The sequence below is a fragment of the Myotis davidii genome, unplaced genomic scaffold, assembly GCF_000327345.1.
Source record: "Myotis davidii unplaced genomic scaffold, ASM32734v1 scaffold259, whole genome shotgun sequence".
Classification (NCBI taxonomy): Eukaryota; Metazoa; Chordata; class Mammalia; order Chiroptera; family Vespertilionidae; genus Myotis; species Myotis davidii.
In genome coordinates, this window is record NW_006292687.1 from 6,557,435 (window position 1) to 6,579,035 (window position 21,601).

Here is a 21,601-nt window from a genome sequence, read left to right on the forward strand (position 1 = left end):
AAATGAATACATACAGCAGCTTCCTCCTGAAGCTCCCCAGACCCATGCCAACTCTGTGGCCCTTGTATAGCAAGGTGCTCTCTCCTCTGCAGTAAGGGAAGGCCACGCAGCCTCTCCACCTGGGCTTTGAACCCGTCTCCTCTGAAACTTCCTCTCCATTAAACCCACCTCCAGCTCACTGTCCACCTCTGCCCTTTCCTCTCCACTAGTTCCATTTGCTCAGCTGCCAAAAGTGCTCATACCGTGCAGGGCCAGGAGGACTCCTGCTCCTTCTGCTTTCTACTCAAGATGAGCCCCCTCCCCCCCCAACACACACACCACATGCCTTTATTGTCCGGGTCCCTTTCCTTCTGTGCTCCTCTCAACCCCTTGCAATCTGTTTCGTCCTCAACTGTCTTCTGCTTTCTCCTGAGATATGCTCTCAGAGGGACCCAATGACCTGCCAACTGCCACAGTCACTGGCAGTGTAGATGATGATCATCAAGTGGATGGATTTCAGGACACTTTCTATACTGTGCTTGTCCGCATGCTCCAAATTTTCTACAGTGAGCAAACAGAATCAGAAGAAAAGCTAATAGTTTGTTTTAACCCACAACCACGTGTCTAAGGGTGGTGCCAGGCACACACATTAGAATAACCCATCACTGGCAGGATCCTGATCACTCAGTACAGACATAACCTCATCATAATCAACTCACTCCTCCCTCGAGGATGACACGCCACTCCCCTCCCCAATGCAAACCTGACTTCCTCAACACGGGATGAGGACTGGCTGCCTCTCCTCCTACGTGCTTACCTTTTCTGTGGTTTCATAGTCCATTTTAAATGCCCAGAGGTGGAGCCTCGCCGAGAGCTCGCTGATGGAGGAGAGCGTGAGGAGGAACTGCTCCGCACTGCCCAGCGGGGCCTCAGGGTTTGCCAGCTGGGCCTCCTGGATTTTCTGCTTCTCCTCTTCCGTGGGGATCATGGTTAGAATTTTCTGGAAAAGACAGGATGATACAGTATACGTTCTCGCTTAGTGATGGAACCTATCTCACCCCTGCGATGTTGCGAAATTCGTATTATAACTTTCCAACCAGGTAGGAGAGATGTTCTGTTGTCAGTGTTCTGTGTCATACAGGTGTTACGTTGTCATAAATCAAATGTACATTAGGGAAAAGCCCCACTGGCATCAATTTGACATTCCTTTGTTCTAAACGTCCCTCCTTCCCTCTCTCTCCTTTAACCTGTTTCATAAGCAACTTGTCCCAAATGTTCTGGGTCTTGTACATGAAGGACATTCTGAAATCCATCCACTTGATAAAGGTGAGGGAAAGGTGAAAGAATAAGATAGAAGATTAGAGAACTACTTCCTGTCCCCTAGGAAACAGAGTAAAACATCTCAAGAATGTATGTTTTCTAGACCTTCTCATTGATTCATTTTAAAATTTATAAAAATGAGTGACTTTCATAACTCAGATTGACTTATCCAGAGGACATATAATTTTAAGTGTTTTAAACACTTAAACCATATTTTTAAATTTATATAGAAATGAAAACACTTTAAATGATATCAAACTCAATTGAACAGGTAGTGAGTTGACCATTTTCCCTCTGGCATTCCCCAGCCTGGGTGTAAGGGAGTGGGAATCCTGGGAGAGGCCATCAGGTGCAAAGCGCTCCAGCAAACCCTCTCGTCCTGACTGGGGGAGTGGGAAAGGGGTCTCCTAGCAGAGGCAGCAGGGGCTGGAAGAACCTAAAACACTGGAGGGAGAGAACCTTCCTCTCCAATCAGTGATGCTGTGGTCCAAATCCCTGCTGCTTTTCTTCTCTCTGTCTTCCCTCAGCTTAGCCCTAAACATGAGCACAGTCACAGAAGGTGGGTGGCAAAGTGAGATAACTGAAGCCCCAGCTTTTAGCTGGAAGACCAAGACAGAAGGCCCAGGGCCCTGGAAAGTACTGGAGAGGTCATGGAAAATGAAGAGCCTGGCAAAGCAAATGATAATGTTGTTTAAGAACTTCTGAGTTCATCCCTGAGCTGCTCATATGTGAGGCTGACCTTAACCAGCACATCAAAGACTTGGAGACCTGGACTAGCCTTTGAAAACTTCAAAAATGGATCCAAAGCTGGAACCACAGTCTGCAACATGCAGGTCTGAATCCTGGCCTGAACCCAAGCAAGGGAGGGCTAGTTTTCAGTTCTCTGTATGAAATAAGAATTACTCTGATATAAAAACTACACAAAGATAATGCAAGAAAAGAAAGCTAGAGACCAATGTCCCCGATGAAATTAGATGCATAAATCCTTAACAAAATAGTTTAAAATATATAAATGAATGCAGTATGTTAAGATATATAAACACATGACTATATTTTACATAGCAACATAACAAAAATAATAATCACAAGGTTGGTTCAATATGCAGTAATCAATACATTTAATCTACCAAATTAATAATCTGAACAAGAAAATTCACAAATCATGTTATTTGATACAAAAATTTAAAAAAATAAAATTCAATATCTATTCATGACAAAAAACAAATAAACTCCCAGCCACCCAACAGGAGAGATTTCCCATACCTGATAAATGACATTTTATAAAAGACCTACAGCTCACATCATGCTTAGTGGAGATAGGCTGAATGCTTTCTTTCTAATATTGGGAACAAGATAGAAAGTATTTTAAAAAGAGCCACATGGATTGGAAAGGAGAAATGTAAACTGTCCCTATTGCACAAGGTAGAATTGTCTGCATAGAAAATTGTGAGGAATCTAAAAAATTTATTAAACAGTGAGTTTAAAAATGCTGTGTGACATTAGGTCAACATACAGGAAAATCTATTTTATTTCTATATATTAAAAATGTACAATTATAAACTGAAATTTAAGAAAAATGCTATTTACAATGAAATACTTAGGTGTAAATCTAACAAACCCACCTGTAGGGTCTGTATGCTGGAAAGTAGCAAGTATTGATAAAAATGATTTAAAAAGTCCTAAATAATTAGGGGACATACTATGTTCATGGACTAAAAGACAACAGGGTCACATATTAATTTTTTCCAAAGTTGGTCTATAAGTTTAACTCAATTCCAATGAAAATACCAGTATAGTATTTTTTGTGGATACAGACAAGCTGATTATAAGTGTTTATGGCAAAGCAGATGAACCAAACCATAACAATTTTGAAAATGAACAACCTTGAGGGAGTCCCACCACCCGATTTTAAAATGTACTAGAGAGCAACAGTAATAAGCCAGTGTGGTCTGGGCTACAGGACAGACATGGATCAATGGGACAAAACAGGGAGTCCAGAAATAGACCACAGCAATATGGCCATTGATTCTGACAAAGATGCAAAAGCAGTTCAATGGAGAAAAGATGGTATTTCCAACAAATGGTTTTAGAACAATTGGAATTCTTATGCAAAAAAAGAACCTCAACTTAAACCTTACAGCTTACACATGGATTAACTCAAAAGAATTAACAGATCTAAAGTAAAAGCAAATACTGCAAAACGTTTAGAAAGAAAGAGGAGAAAACCTCTGTGACTCATGTTAGGCAATGAACTCTTTAGACATGATACCAAAAAAGATCAGGTTGATAAACTGAACTTCCTCCAGGTTAAAGACTTTTTCTTGGAGAAAAACACTGTGAAGAGATTGGAAAGACAAGTTGTGTTCCCTCAAAAGGTTAAACGCAGAATTACCACATGAATCAGCAATTCCATTTGTAGGTTTTCACCCATGAAAACTTATGTTCATACAATAACTTGTACATAAATACTTGTAACACCTTTATCCATAATTCCAAAAACTGGACCAAACAACATATTCTTCAACAGGTGAATAAAGTGAACTCAGCAATAAAAAGGGACAAACTACAGGGACATCCCACAACTAGGAAGACTCTCAAAGACACGCTGAGTGGAAGAAGCCAATTATGATTCCATTTATGTGAAATCCTCCAAAAGACAAAACCACAGTGATGAAACTACTAGACCCAGGTCTAGTTACCAGGGGCCAGAGGCGAGCTCAGGGTGCGACTAGAAAGGGACAGCACAAGAGCACATTTTTGAGGGGAGATGGGACTGTTTTGAATCCTAACTGCAGTAATTGCATGAATTTATGCATTTTTATTTAAAAACCCTTAGAGCTGTATAGCAAAAAGTTTCATTTTACTCTATATGAATGCAAACAATTTAAAAATAAAGAACAAAATTGCAATCCTGGACCCCTGACATCATGATTGGCAAACACACAGGTGTTTCCAGGATTATGCCTCAGGACGTGTGTGGCGGGGCAGAAGCCATCTGGGTTTGATGAGCGTGTGATCAGGGAGGGCTGTCTCGGTCCTTCATCAGGAGCCAGTGATGCCCAACTGCATGGGAGGCATGTGTTCTGTGTTGCAGTCCGAGTGAGGTCATGCCCTCAGCCCTGGCAGGTTTAATTCAGTGGTTAAAGTGTGGGCCCTGAAGTAAGGGGTTGCGGGTTCAATTCCCTGTCAAGGGTAAATACCTGGATTGCAGGTTCAACCCCTGGCCCTGGTCAGGGCGAGAACGGGAGGCAACCAATTGACATGTCTCTCTAATGTCGATGTCTCTCTCCTCCCCCCCCCCCCCCCCGCTTCTTCTCTTCCTCTTCCTCTCTCCCTCTCCCTCTCCTCCTCCCTTCTACTCTCTCTAAAAATCAATGGAAAAAACATCCTTACTCCTCGGGCGAAGATTTAGAAAAAGAAGGTATGCCCTCAGATACCTCCTCTTCCAATATGCTCCTCATCATGGCCCCTAACCGAGATGATGCAGGTGGGATGTGACATCAGGGCGATATGCAGTGACAGTGCCCCTTGCTCTCCCACAAGCTCTGCTTGGACCCCACCTGTCCCCACAGATGGTATTAGACAATAGGCAAAGCAATCCAAGCCCAGGAGCTGAACTCAATCAGTTTTCAAAATAAAAACATAACTAAAATTTGTGTTTTAATTTTCTCTCTGCTCAAATTGTTTTCAGCATGGACAAGAATTCCGAAATAAAAAATTGTCAACACTCCCCCCGCCCCCTTCTTCAGAAGGCATTTTCCTGCCATGCTTTCAGTTGCCTTTTTCCTTTGGGAAAGTAATCAAACACTCTTACTTTTGTTTTTCACTTCTCCGACTAATTGAAACCATTTGTTCAGTGTTGAAGATTTATGAGGCTGCCAGCTGCCAGTTTGTTTTATTTTTTCACACATCACTGACAATACAAATAGCCCTAAGACAGTGGAATGGCAGGTCAGCGCCACCTCCTCTGAGGTGAGGGCTGTGTTTTTCCAGGAGCAGATGAAAGAAGATGAGCACGAGGGGGAACCCCTGATTGGCTCTTCTCCGGGCCAGCAGATCTACTGGGAATTTTATGATCGCCATTTGGTGCCACGGGGAGAAAAATGTCAAACAAGACCCCTACGCAATAATGCAGTGTCTTTTGTTTTTTATTTCAGACAGGGCTTCACTTGCTTGTGTACCTGAAAGCCAAATGTCAGAGAAAAACTGCACAAGTGTCACTTTTTATGGACCCAAATGGTTTAGGGGTTTGGCCATCTCATTCACATGCAGATGAGGCCGCAATGAGGAATTATTTTGCCTTGTGAGCTCTGAGCAGAACCCTGGCTACAGCTCTGGATGAGAACCTCACACAAGGATTTTGGTGACAACAGCAGAGAGCTGAAGAGCTGGGCCTGGTTTGTACACAACTTGTATATTCTCATGAAACAATGGCTTTCCATTTGGGTCTTTAATCTCATGGACACGGAGGGATCTTTTTTGGGGTCTTGATTGCCATTGTCTTTCATTGTTGGGACTATTTAGGGAAACACCTGGGGCAGAAATGATTGCAGATGAAGTGGCCTGAGCGAGGTTAGGTCAACCAGGGCAGAGCTGGAACCACCCAGGAGCCCAGTGCCAGCTCCACAGCTCACAGCAACTCAACCAAAATGCAAAGCTAACAGCACAGCCGAGGCCCAACCACCAGGACACCCTGGGTCCTAGCACTGCTGACCAAGTCTGGCACCTGACTTAGTCTCACTGTGTGCATCCAGCAACCCACTCAGGCACCTGCAGATGGGGTAGCACAGCACAAAGTGCTTGGAAAGGGACTATAGGTTTGTACCTGTGGCCAAAGGGAATTTCTGTCTCTCAGATACTGAATGGCCAGGCAGCCAACTGGGCCAAGTTAAATGTCACTTGGACCATTCAATTGTGCTACCCTCTATAAAAATCAGAAAAGCAAGAAAAAAAGGGGAAAACTCTTTATATTTCCATTTGTGATACCAAGCAATGTTCTAAAGTTTAATCCTCTAATGAAAAACTACTTCCATAATGAAGCTAGTCAACTGCTCCCTCAGGTTTACACAGCAAACCGGACACATACCATTGGGTTGCTAAGCAAAGCCACAGGACGTCATTTAATACATCCTAATCACATTTAGGCACACAGAGGTTTCAAATGGCCCTATTAAGTCGTGCTGCCATGCTCCGGTGCCTGTGTCCCAGAAGCAGACAGTCTGGCACAAGACCCTTGGCACGCAAGCTAGAAATCTCATTAGTAAAGATCTGTAAGGACACGGCTTCCAACTCTTCTCAGCCATGACTTAGTTCTTGAACAACAAGCCTAGAGAAAAAACTCTGGGGAAGTGGCTCAGCACACGGATATAGACCACACTATGGCCCTTGGGTCCCTGAGATCAGTGGTCAGAGGCAGCAGGTCATGGGTTCCAAGTTCTCCAAGAGAACTAGTATTTGCCGGACAAGCATTCAAAAAATATATGTAATATAGTTTCTGGATTCACACAGGTAGCCTTAAATCAGGGGTTCTCAGTCAGGGTGATTTTGTGCCCAGGAAACATTTGACAAAGTCTGGAGACATTTTTGGTTGTCAGCACAGGGCAGATCCCACAATAAAGAACTGCCCAGCCCAGGCCTGGGAACAATGTGGTTGGTTGGGTGTTGTCCCATGCATCGAAGGGAATGCCGGTTCGATTCCTGTACCAGGCACAGACCCAGGTTTCAGGCTCCATCCCCAGTCCTGAGTGTGCAAGAGGCAGCTGATGTTTCATTTTCACATCAATATTTCTCTTTCTCTTTCTCTTTCTCTCTCTCTTTCTCTTTCTCTCTCTCTCTTCCTCCTGTCCTCCCTTCCTCTCTCTCTAGAAATCAGTAAAAAAAAAAAAAATCTTAAAAAAAAACTGCCCAGCCAAGAATGTCAATAGTGCCACGTAGAGAAGCCCTGCCTTAGACAAGAACTGTGATAAAAAAGTGTAACTCTGTGTTGTTGTGACTAACCATGGATTTACTGAGGATTCATGGCCCAATAAACTCTCAGAAGGGCTGAGTAGTGTTTTCTACAACTGTGTCTCCGTGCTTCATATCATTCCTTTCATCAGCTACTCCCAGTGGAAAACCGCAGGCAGCACTGTGAAGTGGATTGCTCGGCCTCATGAGTCTTCTCACCCCCCTTTCAGATTCCCTTTCATTCTTTTTGGCATCCGTGGGCCCCCTCCTGGCCAGCCATCCCCAAGGTCCGTGCTCTGCCCTGAGTCTCAGATTCTAGAGCTCATATTGCAGCTTAACCTCTCACTGGCTTGTGAACTTGGGCACAGACTAAAACTGAGAGTCCCTCTCTTCATCTTTAAGATGCGAAACGTAATAGTATGGCCTTCTGATGTGAAGCTCCTCGCTGGTGCCTGGCCCACGGGAAGAAACTGATGAGAGTTATTTTTGTGCTGGGTTGCCATTCCTATATCCATCATCTCTACCCTTGCTCTCATTACTCCTTCCGGGATCAAAAAGGTGCTCAGCTGGAAAGCAGTTAGAAAAGGAAAAAGTAATCTGATTCATTCTGAACCCTAAGTAACTTATTGTATCTGAAGCTTTCCCCAACCAGGGAGAGTGACATTTCAGGAAAGAATAAAGGCAGAGCCCAAAGAAATCCATCTCTTCTAATCTTCAAGTTCTCAGCACAAGAACGGGAAATATTGCTAAAGGGGGAAGTTTCATTTTTTCCCTTTAATCAGGCTGGCTCTGGCTGCATTTGAAGCCTCTCTTTGAATGAGTCTGAAGCTTTTACAACCTCTAGTGACAGTTACGTAAATGGGATGGTCCGAAAGTGCGCCAGGGCCCGCCTACCATGCTCTTTGTCCTAGATCAGCATTTCTCAACCTTCTGGCTCTTTAAGTACAGTTCCTCATGTTGTGACACAACCATAAAATTATTTTCGTTGCTACTTCATAACTGTAATGTTGTTACTGTTATGAATCATAATTTAAATATCTGATATGCAGGATGGTTTTAGGCGACCCCTGTGAAAGGGTTGTTCGACCGCCAAAGGGTCACGACCCACAGGTTGAGAACCGCTGTCCTAGATCAGTGATGGCGAACCTTTTGAGCTCGGCGTGTCAGCATTTTGAAAAGCCCTAACTTAACTCTGGTGTCACATATAGAAATTTTTTGATATTTGCAACCATAGTAAAACAAAGACTTATATTTTTGATGTTTATTTTATATATTTAAATGCCATTTAACAAAGAAAAATCAACCAAAAAAATGAGTTTGCATGTCACCTCTGACACATGTCGTAAGTTCGCCATCACTATCCTAGATGAACACTCGGTTTGTCCAGGTGGGCAGCCCCCACCTGCCCAATGGCAAGCCAATGCCCTTCCCCTCGCTTGCTCCTCTGGGGGTCCCAGAGTGGGGCTGCCTCACACTGAGGCCTGCCTCCTCCTTCTTGTTTGGGAGTATCTCAATGTCCCTTTCTGTATGTACCTGCTGTCACCTGCATTCTCCTTTATGCCTCCTGCCCCAGTCAGCCATGTGCCCTCACTCCCTGGCTGCCCACCTGGATATGTTGACCTGCTTTGCTGCCTGGCCTGACTCTAAGCTTAGGGCTCAACTTCCTCTCCAGCCATAAGGAAATGTATTTCCCTCCTTGTACCTGCTCCTTGGGACAGGGTGTGTGTGTGTTTCTAAGAGTAGAGCTGCTTAAGCTTATATTCGTTTCCTAGGGTGGCTGTAACCACAAAGTGGATTTAAGAGACTAGAAGTCTGCTATCAAGGACTGCGTAGGGCTATGTTCTCTCTAAAGGCCCCAGGAAAGGATCTGTATTGCCTCTCCCTAGTGTCCGGTGGTTGCAGGCAATCCTCGGTTCTCCTTGACCTGTAAACACATCACTCCAGTCTCCGCCTCTGTCACCTCATGGCACTCTGTTCCGTGGTCTCCCTGTGTGCTTTCTGTCTGCACAAGACATCCTCTGCTCTACATCTACGTCGAAACATCCCTCTTCTTATAAGGATCTCAGTCCCTGGAGCAGGGCCCACACCAATCCAGCACAACTTTATCTTAACTGGATCACATCTGCAAGGACTGTTTCCAAATAAGGTCATATTCTGAGGTTCTGGGTGGACATGGATTTCGAAGGGACACTGCTCAATCCAGCTTAAACTTCTAGGGACACAGTGTCTCCTGTGGAGGTCTCTTCTTTTCAGAGCACAAAGGCACACATGCCCCACTGCTCCCACAAAGCCACACACCCCACTGTGCCCTCCCACACTCAGGGCTGGGTCAAGTCTGGCACCGTGGCCTGAGCCACTCCTTGCATCCAACTCCTTTGTCAAGGGCTTGCTTTCCTCACTGGAGTCTGTCCTCATTTGTTCCCTCTACTCTCAAGTCTTTCACATAAGACTGTACATGAATGAACCCCAAATATTTAGTATAGAATACTAAAGGAACCCAGGGCTTCTTGCTGATAGGAGATGGAGTGGCTATCACCCAATGCTGTGAAGCAGTGTCCTCCTGTCCCCACTCTGACCCAATGGGCCCCATCCTGTATCGCCATCTGTTTTTGTTAATCCTCACCTGAGAATATTTTTTCCATTGATTTTTTTTTTTAAGAGAGAGACACATTGATTGGTTGTCTCCCGCACATGCCTGATTGGGGCTGAGGATCGAGCCTGCACTGAGGTTTGTGCCCTTGACCGGGAATCGAACCTGCAACCCTTTGGTGGGTGGGCCATCATTCTAACTACTGCACCATGCTGGCTAGGCTCTATCACCCGTCTTTAGGAGTCTGAGGGCTGAGTCATTGGCTCTGTCGCCATGATTAGAATAGGAGTTTATCTTGCTTCAGACTAGCACTCACCCACAGTGAAGGAAGAACAAGTATTGGCGGGAGAGCACCGAGCCCTTCCTGGCAGAGCAGGTGAGCTGTGGCTCCAGCGAGGCCACCTACCAGTCGTGTAGTCACAGCCAAGTCACCCAACCTCTCTGCACTGTGCCATTCAGATCAGCACATGCCAAAGCCTCAGCTGGCTTGGCGTCTCCAGTTTCTCAAATGAAACATCTCTCTCCACTCCCTATCAAGTGCAAAGAGAGAAACAAAGTCATTTACATGAGTATGAGCACACCCTACTTCTGAAACTGCTCCTTAAACATATTTGGTTTGAAATGATGTGAAAGAAGATCCTAACAGCCTCCGAAGGAGGTTATCACATTCTTCCTCCAGGACGAGGTACGTGGAGTATGGTCAGAAGGAAGTCAGTAAGTGAATCATGAACTTCATAGGTAATGAGGGACTTTCCCCTCCCCAAGAAGTTAAAAAGATGAGAATTATGAACATTATTCAGAGTCTGGCTGAGACAAAAAAAAAATGGCAAGCCACCTTAGAAAGTCACACTGGACACAGTAATGCTTTGCATATATGTGACACATTGCAGAACGCAAATAATGCTTGGCAGAGCAGCCCTCACCTCAATTCCTTCTTTATTTAAGGCATATTCATCAAAATTCAAGATGGCGATCTTGATCGTTCTTGGAGGGGGCAGCACCGTCAGCCCGATGTTAATGGCATTGCTCCTCTTCGAGTCCAGTACGATGATCTCCTGCCTTTTTCCGTCTGCGGCAGTTTTCTGGGTAATAGAACAAGGAGAATCCAAGATTAATGCCTCATCTTTGATCCTTTCTGTGTTTTATTATTAAGAGCAAACTCACTATTTATTCAGAGATGAAAACCAGTGGCCCCACTTAGGCGCAAAGGACTGGCTACCGCTCAGCACAGAAGAAAGCCATCAGGGCTCAGCTCTTGGCAGCTGCCAGGCGCAGGCCAGCAGTGGAACTTCGCAAGTCAGACACATTACAAAACAAAATTGATTTTCCTTCAATTGGGAACAATGTGATATTTTGCAAGAAAGACACACACACACACTCCTGTTTTTTTCCATCGAAGCAGTGGAAACAAAACTAAATCCTCCCAGAGCTCTCTCCCTGTGATCTGCAAGGAATCGGAATGTGCTCTGGTTGGCCCTAGGGCACATGGTGTGTGCCTGGGGATGGAGACGGTGGTACACGTGCTGAGGAGACAGGAGTGACCTGGAGAACCCGCCATTGCTGGCTGGTCAGCCCCTCTGGATCCCTGGTCACATCGTCTCAGGGGCTCCTCTCCCCATTCAAATGTCCCATGCCCCTTATTCCAGAGTACCTGCCACACTTCCACATGTGAGCAGCTGCCACTAGTGGGTAAGGAGGAACCTTCTTAGGAAGGAGACCAAAGGACAGGTGCTGGTGAAAAGGAATGGGGGAGAAATAGACCTGGAGGCCAAGGAGGGGAACAGAGGACAGAGGTGTCTAAGTGTCCTCATAGAGACCTCGTGTGTGGCTTCCCTGATGGGCTGAGTGCCTTGGGAGCAGGCCCTGGGTGTGTGGTGCCCAGAGACAAGGTGACAAGGCCTCCAGCTTCCCCCGGAGCTCCTGGGAAGTTCAGGGTAGTGGACATGGGGACAAGTGGACAAGGTCTGGTCAGCAAGCCCCATGACTGTGCAAACAGAGCTGGGAGAATGACTATTCTTATTCAGGTAACAAGCCTAGATGACAATCATGAGTTAGGCAGAGCGGACCTCTTGAAGGAAAAGATGGGGTGTTTACAATGTGAGGGCTCAGCAGTGGGGTAATTAACTCATCTAATGTTGAGGGGGGCAGGGTTTGGAGGAGCTGACATTTCGGCTGGGTCCTAAAGAATGTGTAGGATCTAGTTTGGAGCTGGGGAGAGAAGATAAGGAGATAAGAAGTGGCTTTGTCTAGTTTGCTGGGGACTGCCAGAGAAGAAGCTGGAGGTTTGGGGGGCCACAACTGGTGGCCCTCAGGAGCCAGCCGTTCCGACTCCATTGCAGACGGGCCCCAGCTGAATGGCTGGCTGCTGCTCACCATGGGTGTGGCTGGGCTGGGAGCAGCAGAACTGTGGGGAGAAGCTGGCCGTTGCAACATGAGAGGCTGGAAGCTGACTTGGAGAAAAGGACTGTGGCCCCTTACGTCCTACTGAGCCCTTCCAAAATCAATTACTAAAATTCTATTTTAGATCCTTAAATATGCATTTGGGAATAAATTAAAATTTCTTCCCGAGGAAAATAATTGAAAGCATCCCAGCTGCTCTGGGGCCTGGTGGCCAGGAGGAACAGTGCCTGTGGGTGTGGCATCTGCTCTGACCGCCGGCTTCCGGGATGCATGGCACATGGGCAAGCTTGTCTTCTATTTATTTAATCCAATGAGCCTCTCGGGAACCCTTGAAATTTAGCTTTTAAAATCTAATCACAAATAGTATTTTGTGGGTGAAATGCTAAGAAGGAATGGGAAAGGGGTTGGCAAATGCTCACTACAGGCAATGAAGAGGGATGAGAGGGATGTTAAGATTCAAAATTCCACCCCAGCCAGTTTGGCTCACTGGATAAAGCGTTGGCCTGTGGACTGAAGGGTCCCAGGTTTGATTCTGGCTAAGGGCACATGCCTGGGTTGCGGGTTTGATCCCCAGCAGGGGGGCATGCTGGAGGCAGCTGATCAATGATTCTCTCTCATCATTGATGTGTCTATCTCTCTATCCCTCTCCCTTCCTCTCTAAAATTAATAAAAATATATTTTTAAAAAAAGATTTGAAATTCCCACTCACCCAGCACCCACTCCTTCTTTCCTGCTCACAGTAGGACCTTGACTTCTGTTGGGCTGGCAATGTGTCAGTGACATCAGTCCCATCCCTGGACCCTTGCAGCCAAAGCTGGACCTGTGACCTAGGTCTGGCTTTTGTTTTTCTGATTAAAAAGGGATAGACCCAGAGGGCCATGCCAATTGCCCTTCCCCTTTTTTCCTGCCGAGAGTGTGGACATGAGGCTACATAAGGATGGCAGCATGGAAGGAGCCTGGGTCTGGCATTGGAGGGGCACTTTCCCTGAACCAGGCTCCAGTGCAGGAGGCACTGATCAGAGGGCAGGGATTCCCTGGGAATCATGAGCCCTTAGCCCCGCACCTACAGTCCCCTCATTCCAGGAACCCAGAGAGATGCCTGTATAGGCCCAGCCCAACCAGAGCCTTTGTGCAAATGAGAAAAAGACCACCTCCCCACAACTGGGGAGACACATTCCCATGGCAAACAGCTTGAGAAGAAAGCATCGCTCAGATTTCCGCCCTGCCCCTTCAGCCAGTGTCTACGTGCCAAACAACGTGCACAGACCTACATGGTGGCCCTGAGCCTGACATATCCTTGTCCCCATCTCAATAGAATTCAATGGACACCAGTGGGCACACCCACACACTCCCCTGTAAGTTGGGGAGATGCCTCCGGCATCCTGAGACACTGGGAAAGCTGTCCCCACAGATGACTCTCCATATTTTCAGAGCTACTTTCACACACTTTGTGAAGGAATAAGAATTAAAGTAATATCTGAAATTGAATTATTCAATCTCTGGAGTTTATGCAAGAAATGTTTTAAATGCTGTGCTTCATAATGAAAACAGATTCCACTGGAAGCTACTTGAGCACACTAGTGCCTTGGGGTTTGTCTTGCCAGCCATAAGGTGGTAGCTCATGTAGGGCTGTCCTTTCTTCCCACAGTAACCTAGAGAAGCACCTGCAGGAGCTAGCCAAAGTTCCCCGTGCCCAAGAGCCTGTGCCCATGTCTAAGGATTAGCAGTCATCAATTCTGATCCATTTCAATCATCTTTTTGGGTTCAAAGTCCTCAATCAGCAAGTATGACTGTCACTATATCCTTCACATGGTCCTGTGACACAGCACATCCATCCTCGTCCACAAAGCCTCTCATGTCCCCCTGTCCTTCGTTCCCACCACCTCCGCCCTGAGCCCCGCCCCTGGTGCCAGCCTCCACCCCTGGCCTTCAGCTCCCAGTCTCTCCTCTTCCCCAGCCCACCCATCACTCGCTTGCTCACAGCCTTTCTCAGTCACCCATTTCCTTATTGCACTTCTTTGATCAGAAAGTCAGTGACTGCCCATTGTTTGAAATTAGAAAAATAGGAAATTGGTCAATGATGGAAAGAGGATATAAAGCAGAAGCCAAAGAAGAAAGAGTGGTCCTTGTGAAGGAGATTAGGCGTTAAATGCCCTCCTGAAGGCATCTAGAACAAAGGGGTAAGATGTGACAGGACAAAGGTGGCACAGGACTTGGGAAGATGACAGGAGGCATAACTTCTAGGCAGGAAATCAGAAAATTGTCCTGTATTTGATAGGAGATTAGACACATCCCAAAAAGCAACTCCGAAACAAGAAAGCAACAGACCAAAACCTCTTGACATATCGACACAGGGCCTACATGAAGGAAATGACAACACCATCTTGAAAGTAATAAAAGATGATGTGAATAAAGGAGAAACAGCATATTCCTGGAAAGGAAGTCTCAATGTTAAAAGGAGGCTCATTTTCTCTCATCTAAAACATACATTTAAAGTATTTCTAACAAGAATCCAACTAGTTTTTTTAGAATTAAAAAATATTCTAAAGTCACTATGAAAGGCTATATGTATAAAAAAAATCAGTAGAGTTATATATAATATTTACCCAATCAGCTATAAAAACATTATAAAACCAATATAACTAAAATGTGTAGCACTAGAATAGCTAGAATGATAAAACAGAAAAAGTGATTGTACAGAAAAAGCTCTCAGACAACGTTCCAGGGCATTCCAACACAAACCAAGATTAGTGAGTGACTTTCATTTGAACGCCCGATCTCTAACATGGAACCAAGAAAGTAACCTGAAGTCAGAAAAACCACTATGGCAGGTTAGCATCCTGTCAGACTGACTGACATTTTCCTTCATAGGAAGAGAGAAGGCAAGAGCAGTCTCGGGTAAGTATGGTGGGAGCACGTCACGCCCCAGGGACCCCCATGGTGGACTGGAGTCTCAAGTCATGATCAGTGATGGTGCAGGACAGCAAACCCTGAGCAGGGGCGGGAGGAGAGGCCGAGTCCTCCAACAGCTTCTTTCTGATTGGCCGAGTGTCTTCCCATATTTATTGATTCGGAGCCTCTCTTTGATATAGATCCCATTTCCTTAAACAGGTATTGCTCAAGTGCCAGTGAGGTGCCTACTCCTTGAGTGGGGCCATTTCCATGAGAATAATCTAATAAAGAAATGCATACCCGGGAGGGCCAGGAGGCCCATGACACCATTGCTCAATCCTGTTCTGAGGCTGACAGGCTGGCCTCCGGGACTAATGGGGAGGGGAGCTCTGGAGACAGGCCAGGGGATTCTCCTTTGCCAGGAGCAGTGGCTCCTCTGTGACTGACAGCAGAATGGCAAACATGAAGTCCCCACCACTAACTGGGAGAAACACAACATCGTTTACCTGAGGAGGAAACGGGTCTGATCAATCTGCCGACACTCTCTGAAGGAAAACCAGGAATGTAGTTTATTCACAGCGGCGCTTTACAACTTGGGGTGCACAAGAGAATCCCTAGGGGTACCTTTAAACCACAGTGATACTTGAGTCCCCGCAGAGATCCGATATCCCCTGTCTAGAGTGGGGCGCAGGGGTCACAGGTGTTTAAAAGATCTCTCCCACAAGAGGACTCTCTGATTTAGACTTTCAGAAGTCTAAAGGCTTTCAGACAGGATTTTTGGGTGAGTAGAAAGTCGATCTTCCAATAAAAGGAAACAATTTAAAGATGAAACAAAAAGCAGGGGTAAGGGAACCTTTCTTAGGATAGAAAGACAGTAATGGGTCCTCACTTAGCTGCCTCCATTCCAAATGCATCAAGGACTGGTCCTGCCAGTTTTATGAATGATGCAGGAATCAAGACCTCAGGACTACAGACAATGCAGGAAGTTGTTACTGATGTTAAAATGAGCCTGATGTGCCCAACAACTGCCAAGCTCCTCCCAGCCCTGAGCTGAGCTCTCAGGTCCTTCCACGCTCAGGGGTAATGCAGCTTAGGGCTGTGGGGCTGGTGCAGCCGACTCCTGAGGACTGGGCCACACACTGCCTCAGCCAATGCCACACAACCACATCATGGTGTTGGTTCTAGGAAATGAAACAGAAAACCCTGCTCCACTAGTCCTGGGCTTCTGTCTGCGGTACACCATGCAGGCAGCAGCACCCTCACGAGGGGACAGAATGAAACGAGGTGAGTACAGAGGGACCAAAGCTTGTGGAGGCATGCGCTCTGGGCAGGTGAACAGGCCTTATTTTCCATATTTTCCTGGAATGCTGCCACAGAGGATCACCCCTTAGGATTTTTAAAGAGTAATTGGAAAAAAATTAAAATAAGAAAATGTAGCCTTTAAAACGTAGATATTCAGCCCTAGCCACTTTGGCTCAGTAGATAGTGTTGGCCTGTGGACTGAAGGATCCCAGGTTCGATTCTGGTCAAGGGCACATCCCAGGGTTGCGGGCTCAATTACCAGTTGGGGGTGTGCAGGAAGCAGTCGATCAATAATTCTTTTTCATCATTGATGTTTCTATCTCTATCTCTCGCTCTTCCTTCCTCTCTGAAGTCAATAAAAATATATTTTTTTAAAGTAAATATTCTGCCCTGGCTGGTGTGGCTCAGTTGGTTGGGCATCATCCCATGCACCGAAAGGCACATACCCATGTTGTGGGTTTGATTCTGGTCAGAGTGCCTACAGAAGGTAATGATCTTTCTCTGTCATATCAATGTTTCTCTCTCTCTCTCTCTCTCTCTCTCTCTCTCTCAAATCAATTAAAAATATATTAAAAAATTAAAAGAGGATATTCAGCACATAGAACTTATCACCCCAGAGGGTGTTGCGACTGAAAATAGAAAGTGGCTAGGGACATGATTTACTGAGAGGACTCGGAGAGTTTCAGAGAATGCCACTGAGTTTGACAGCACTTCCATGAAAGGCGACCGACTTCTCAACACGCCTCTCAACATCTTGCCACAGCCCCTCTAACAGGCTCAGGAGGACACTGGCTCAGAAATGGCAAATCACTCCTTGCTCCCTGCCAACTGCCAAGAGAGTGACGCCACTGGACAGTTTCAAAGCTGTTCGTTGAGAAAATGGCCATGACCAGGGTGCCAGGATACACATGTCAGCAGATGTGACAACTATGGAATTTTCCTAAGGTCTGTAACAAGGGAGCAGGCAATACATATGGAAAAGCATTAAGGCAAAAACCAAAACAACAACAAAAACCCTACTGAGGCCCTAACCGGTTTGGCTTAGTGGATAGAGCATCGGCCTGCGGACTGAACCGTCCCAGATTCGATTCCGGCCAAGGGCATGTACCTTGGTTGCGGGCACATCCCCAGTAGGGGGTGTGCAGGAGGCAGCTGATTGATGTTTCTCTCTCATCAATGTCTCGAACTCTCTATCCCTCTCCCTTCCTCTCTGTAAAAAATCAATAAAATATATTTTTTTAAAAAACCCTACTGAGCCTACATAATGGCTGAAACACCCTTAGTTAGGAATGTTGCTTCTGAGGAACTTGCCAAAATAGGCTTAATTTAATTAAGTATTAATTAGTATTAATGAATTTCCCATTCTTTCCCTTTGGGTCTCCTATGGCAGAGGCCAACTGCAAAACAGGTACATTTCTAATGTTCATGTAGTTTATCTGCTACCCCAACCTGGACATTGTCACCGCTGAATTTGTTTTTAAGTCACAGCTAATAGATTCTGATACATTTAGAAACTTCAGGGCAAATAAAGTTGAACAATCTCTCCAAATCAATTCTAGAGCCCCCTCTTCATGGTAAACAAATGAACCCAAGGTAAGACAGCACTGAGCTCCCAAGGGAAAGCCAAGTCCCCTTCTTCATTCTGGCCATCTCTTCCCTCCACACCTGTCTTGGTCTGTCTGTAACGTGGAAGATAAAGGCTGCTCTTTGCAGCCCTTTATTAGACACATGAGTTAGAAGGCCACTTCCTGGGGCTCCTCAGGATGACATCAAGTTCACAGAGGGTCTGTCCCCAGACCCTCAAGGGCTTTCTGCCTTACATCTTTCCCTTTTGCCTTATGTGATTCTCCACATCTTAGACCAACAGTAGAAACACAACATGATGAAATTCAGCACAGGATTTCTGTCTTTCTCCACAAAACATAATTAAAGTCATCTTACTAAAAAGCTATATATACATTTCCTGCAGAGAGAGAGCAAGAGAGAAATGTAGATCCAGTTCCAGAAACTATTTGGAAAGGAAACCAAAAAGCACATCTTTCTGTTCTTATCGTTTCCGTGAAGTGCTGACCCAGCCTGGCTCTTGCACACGAATCTTTGATGGGGGTGGAGGGGACTCAGATGGTCAGAGCCATGCTCTGTTCTGATGCTGGTCTCGTGTAAGGTCTCTAACGGGAACGGAAACAGACTCCCTTTGCTATGTGCTGTCTTGCAAAATTGACTTCATTTTATTTTTGTTGCACTCCATTGTGTTTAATGAAAAACTTCTCGTGAGTCAGGATTCGGAAGTGGCTGCTTACAGCTGTGTTTCATAAAAATCCCAGTCATGCATTAGGAACAGAAGTAAAACTGGCTATAGCTGCAGTGGTAACATACACACGATGGATGCAACTCTCCAATGTACTGCGTTTTAACCCTAATTTTCATGCTCACCTTTTGTAGCATTTGTAAATTATCCCCTGCTCACATTCCCTATCCCCCCAAAACAAAGGTATGGGCTCCTGGGTCCTGTTGTAGAAAATTCTGGAGTCCTTCTGGTAAATTTTTCAACATATTACTTTCCTCTTATGCTTTCTCTTTATACAAAACTAGGCAAACATGTGCCCTTTGGCTAGGCAATAACTTATTTTAAGAGGTTACCACCTATGTCAAGCAAGAAGGAACCTTTGGGCTCCTGAAAGAGCACCAACCAGACATGTCACCTACCACAGTGGGACCAAGAGGAGGGGAGGGAGGGGAACTGTCCAGTTGGGGTCTTCTCCAGGAAGCTTCTAATCTTACCATGTCCTTTGTAAAAATGAAGTCAGAGGTGCCTTCACTGCCAAACTGTTCCTCCCTTTATTCCTCCTGCCTGGAGTCGAGGGCCAGTCTCTCCCCAGCCACCTCTGAGGTGATGAGCTAGAGCCGGGGCCTAGAGGGTAAAGCCAGCCAGATGAGCCCAGTAAGGGGTGGGGGGAGGAGGAGGAAGAGGGAGACAGGCCAACTAGATCAGCAGGGTGGAGGCTGGAATGAGTGAGGTCAACTGCTGGATAACTCCTGGCAACCAGAGACAGCGTTTTAACCCAGCCAGGCCCATCTTCCCTGAATGCCAGGTCTGACTTTAAGAACTGAAGGGACCCGGCCGTGGTGCCTCAGGGGTTGAGTGTTGACCTGTGAACCAGGAGGTCACAGTTCGATTCCCGGTCCCCAGTCAGGGCACATGCCTGATCCCCAGAGTGGGGAGTGCAGGAGGCAGCCAACCAATGATTCTCTTTCATGATTGATGTTTGTTTTCTCTCTCTCCCTCTCCCTTCCCCTCTCAAATTAATAAAAATATATTTTTAAAAAAAACTGCAGGGGACACATGGCTGGCTGAGCACCACGTTACCCTGGAGAGTCACACACAACACGAGTTTTAACAGAAAGTTGACTGGTTACAGCCCCCCTACCTGCTCAGTCAGCAACGCACGGACAGGCACTAACTCTGTCACTGGACCTTCTGTCTGAGGGCGCTCTTGCCCGAGGATGCTGCATGTACTTTTTGATTCAGAATAGGCGCCCGACTGGCAGGTCAGAGAGCCTGACTCAGGCAGCCTTACACTCCCCCAAACAGTGGTAAATGGAGAAACACATGGAGCCGGAATTAGCTCCTGAGAATAAGCTCTTAAGCGGGCACTCTAACCCAGTGGTTCTCAACCTTGGCTACGCATTAGAACTTTAATTCAGTTGCTCATGTTGTGGTGACCCCCAATTTCATTGTTACAAATTGAACATAATTAAAGCATAGTGATTAATCACAAAAAACAATATGTAATTATATATGTGTTTTCCGATGGTCTTAGGCGACCCCTGTGAAAGGGCCATTCTACCCCCAAAGGCATCGCGACCCACAGGTTGAGAACGGCTGGCATAGGTGGGGCTGCAGTAAAATACTTCACAAAGTGTTTTCTTACACCCCTCATTCCTGAGAAGTGAGGGTCATCTTAAACCTGTTTTAAAACGGTAACACACCACAACTCACAAGGGTTTTAAAAACAACAACCCACCAGTTATTTCAGATCTGTAAAGAAGAACCAAATCATTAGAAATAAAACCTGTGATGCAGGATGCTGCCGCTTTTCTCGTTAACCGTGACTTTATCCTTAATGCCCAGTAACTTCGTGCACAGTGCTCCCCATTTATAAAAGGGGATGTGACATCTCTATTAAAAATGCCACAGCAGCAAAGCCTGCAGAACTCTCAGACATTTATGAAGAATCGGGAATCTAGATGGATGCGTAATATTTACAGGATGCCAACGCTATGGCTGTTTGGAACTGTTTAGATGGCTGCGTTATGCTGATGCAGCCAAGAATTATTCAAAGAAATGGAACTTGAATTACTGTCTTTGCAAAAGCATTGTGTGGTTACAGCTGAGGTTCAAACTACTCCTTTCAGCTCTGATCTCTGAAGGTAAGAGTAATTAATCACGTGAATAAAGTCCACGTGTTGGATAAATGAGCAAGTCTTCTCTCTTCTAGTTGGGAGGAGGGCGGCGGGTGCCAACATCTGCTGTCAGGTGATGCTAATATTCCCGGGTTAACCTTTTGGTTTTTTCCTCCAGGTTATTTGGGCCTTTGAAAACTACTTTACTTAATGGTGTTCGTGGACTGCTATCTATGTCAGCTACTGGGGCCCCTTACTCATTTAGCTTACACCTAGGACGTGGCACAAAGAGTAAAATGGTAAAGGTCAGATCTTTATACTAACTGCCCTTCCCTCCCCTTTTTTTAACCAAACAGCAAAAGCAGCACAAAGGGAATTTTACAGACAACAAATTTCAGTCCCACTCCACAGCGGGAAAAAACTCTGCAAGTCAGGAAGCAGGCCAGATGCTGGCGGTACCTTTGAGACGGACAATTCCTTAGACTTAGACTCGAACAGGTGCTCCAGCCTGGAAGTGTCCACCTTGATAGGTTCCAGTTTTGACCACAGGAATTCTCTGCAGCGCCGGTTGTTCTTACATGGCCACTCGAAAGGCCGCACTTCATTCCAGAACAGACGGATGGTCTTCTTTTTCTTCGTGAATGCCGGCTGACCCCTGGGTACCTGGGGCCACCCTAAGCCCTGAGGAGCATTGAATACTGGAGGAGGAGCCAATAAATTACCGGGGATGGGAGGGGGAGGCACACTGTCCAGCAAGGGTGGAGGGGG

General features: G+C 45.9%; 1 protein-coding gene across 1 annotated transcript in view; it reads right to left on the reverse strand.

Annotated features, from left to right (window-relative positions):
- Positions 1–21,601, reverse strand: part of FHOD3 (formin homology 2 domain containing 3) — a 324,340-nt gene that overhangs the window by 25,005 nt on the left and 277,734 nt on the right. Inside the window, exons 20-22 of the mRNA XM_015565558.1 lie at positions 21,293–21,597; positions 10,759–10,917; positions 797–979 (exon numbers count right to left, since the gene is read on the reverse strand). Of these exons, the coding sequence (XP_015421044.1) occupies positions 797–979; positions 10,759–10,917; positions 21,293–21,597 (647 nt within the window). The remainder of the gene's footprint in view (positions 1–796; positions 980–10,758; positions 10,918–21,292; positions 21,598–21,601) is intronic.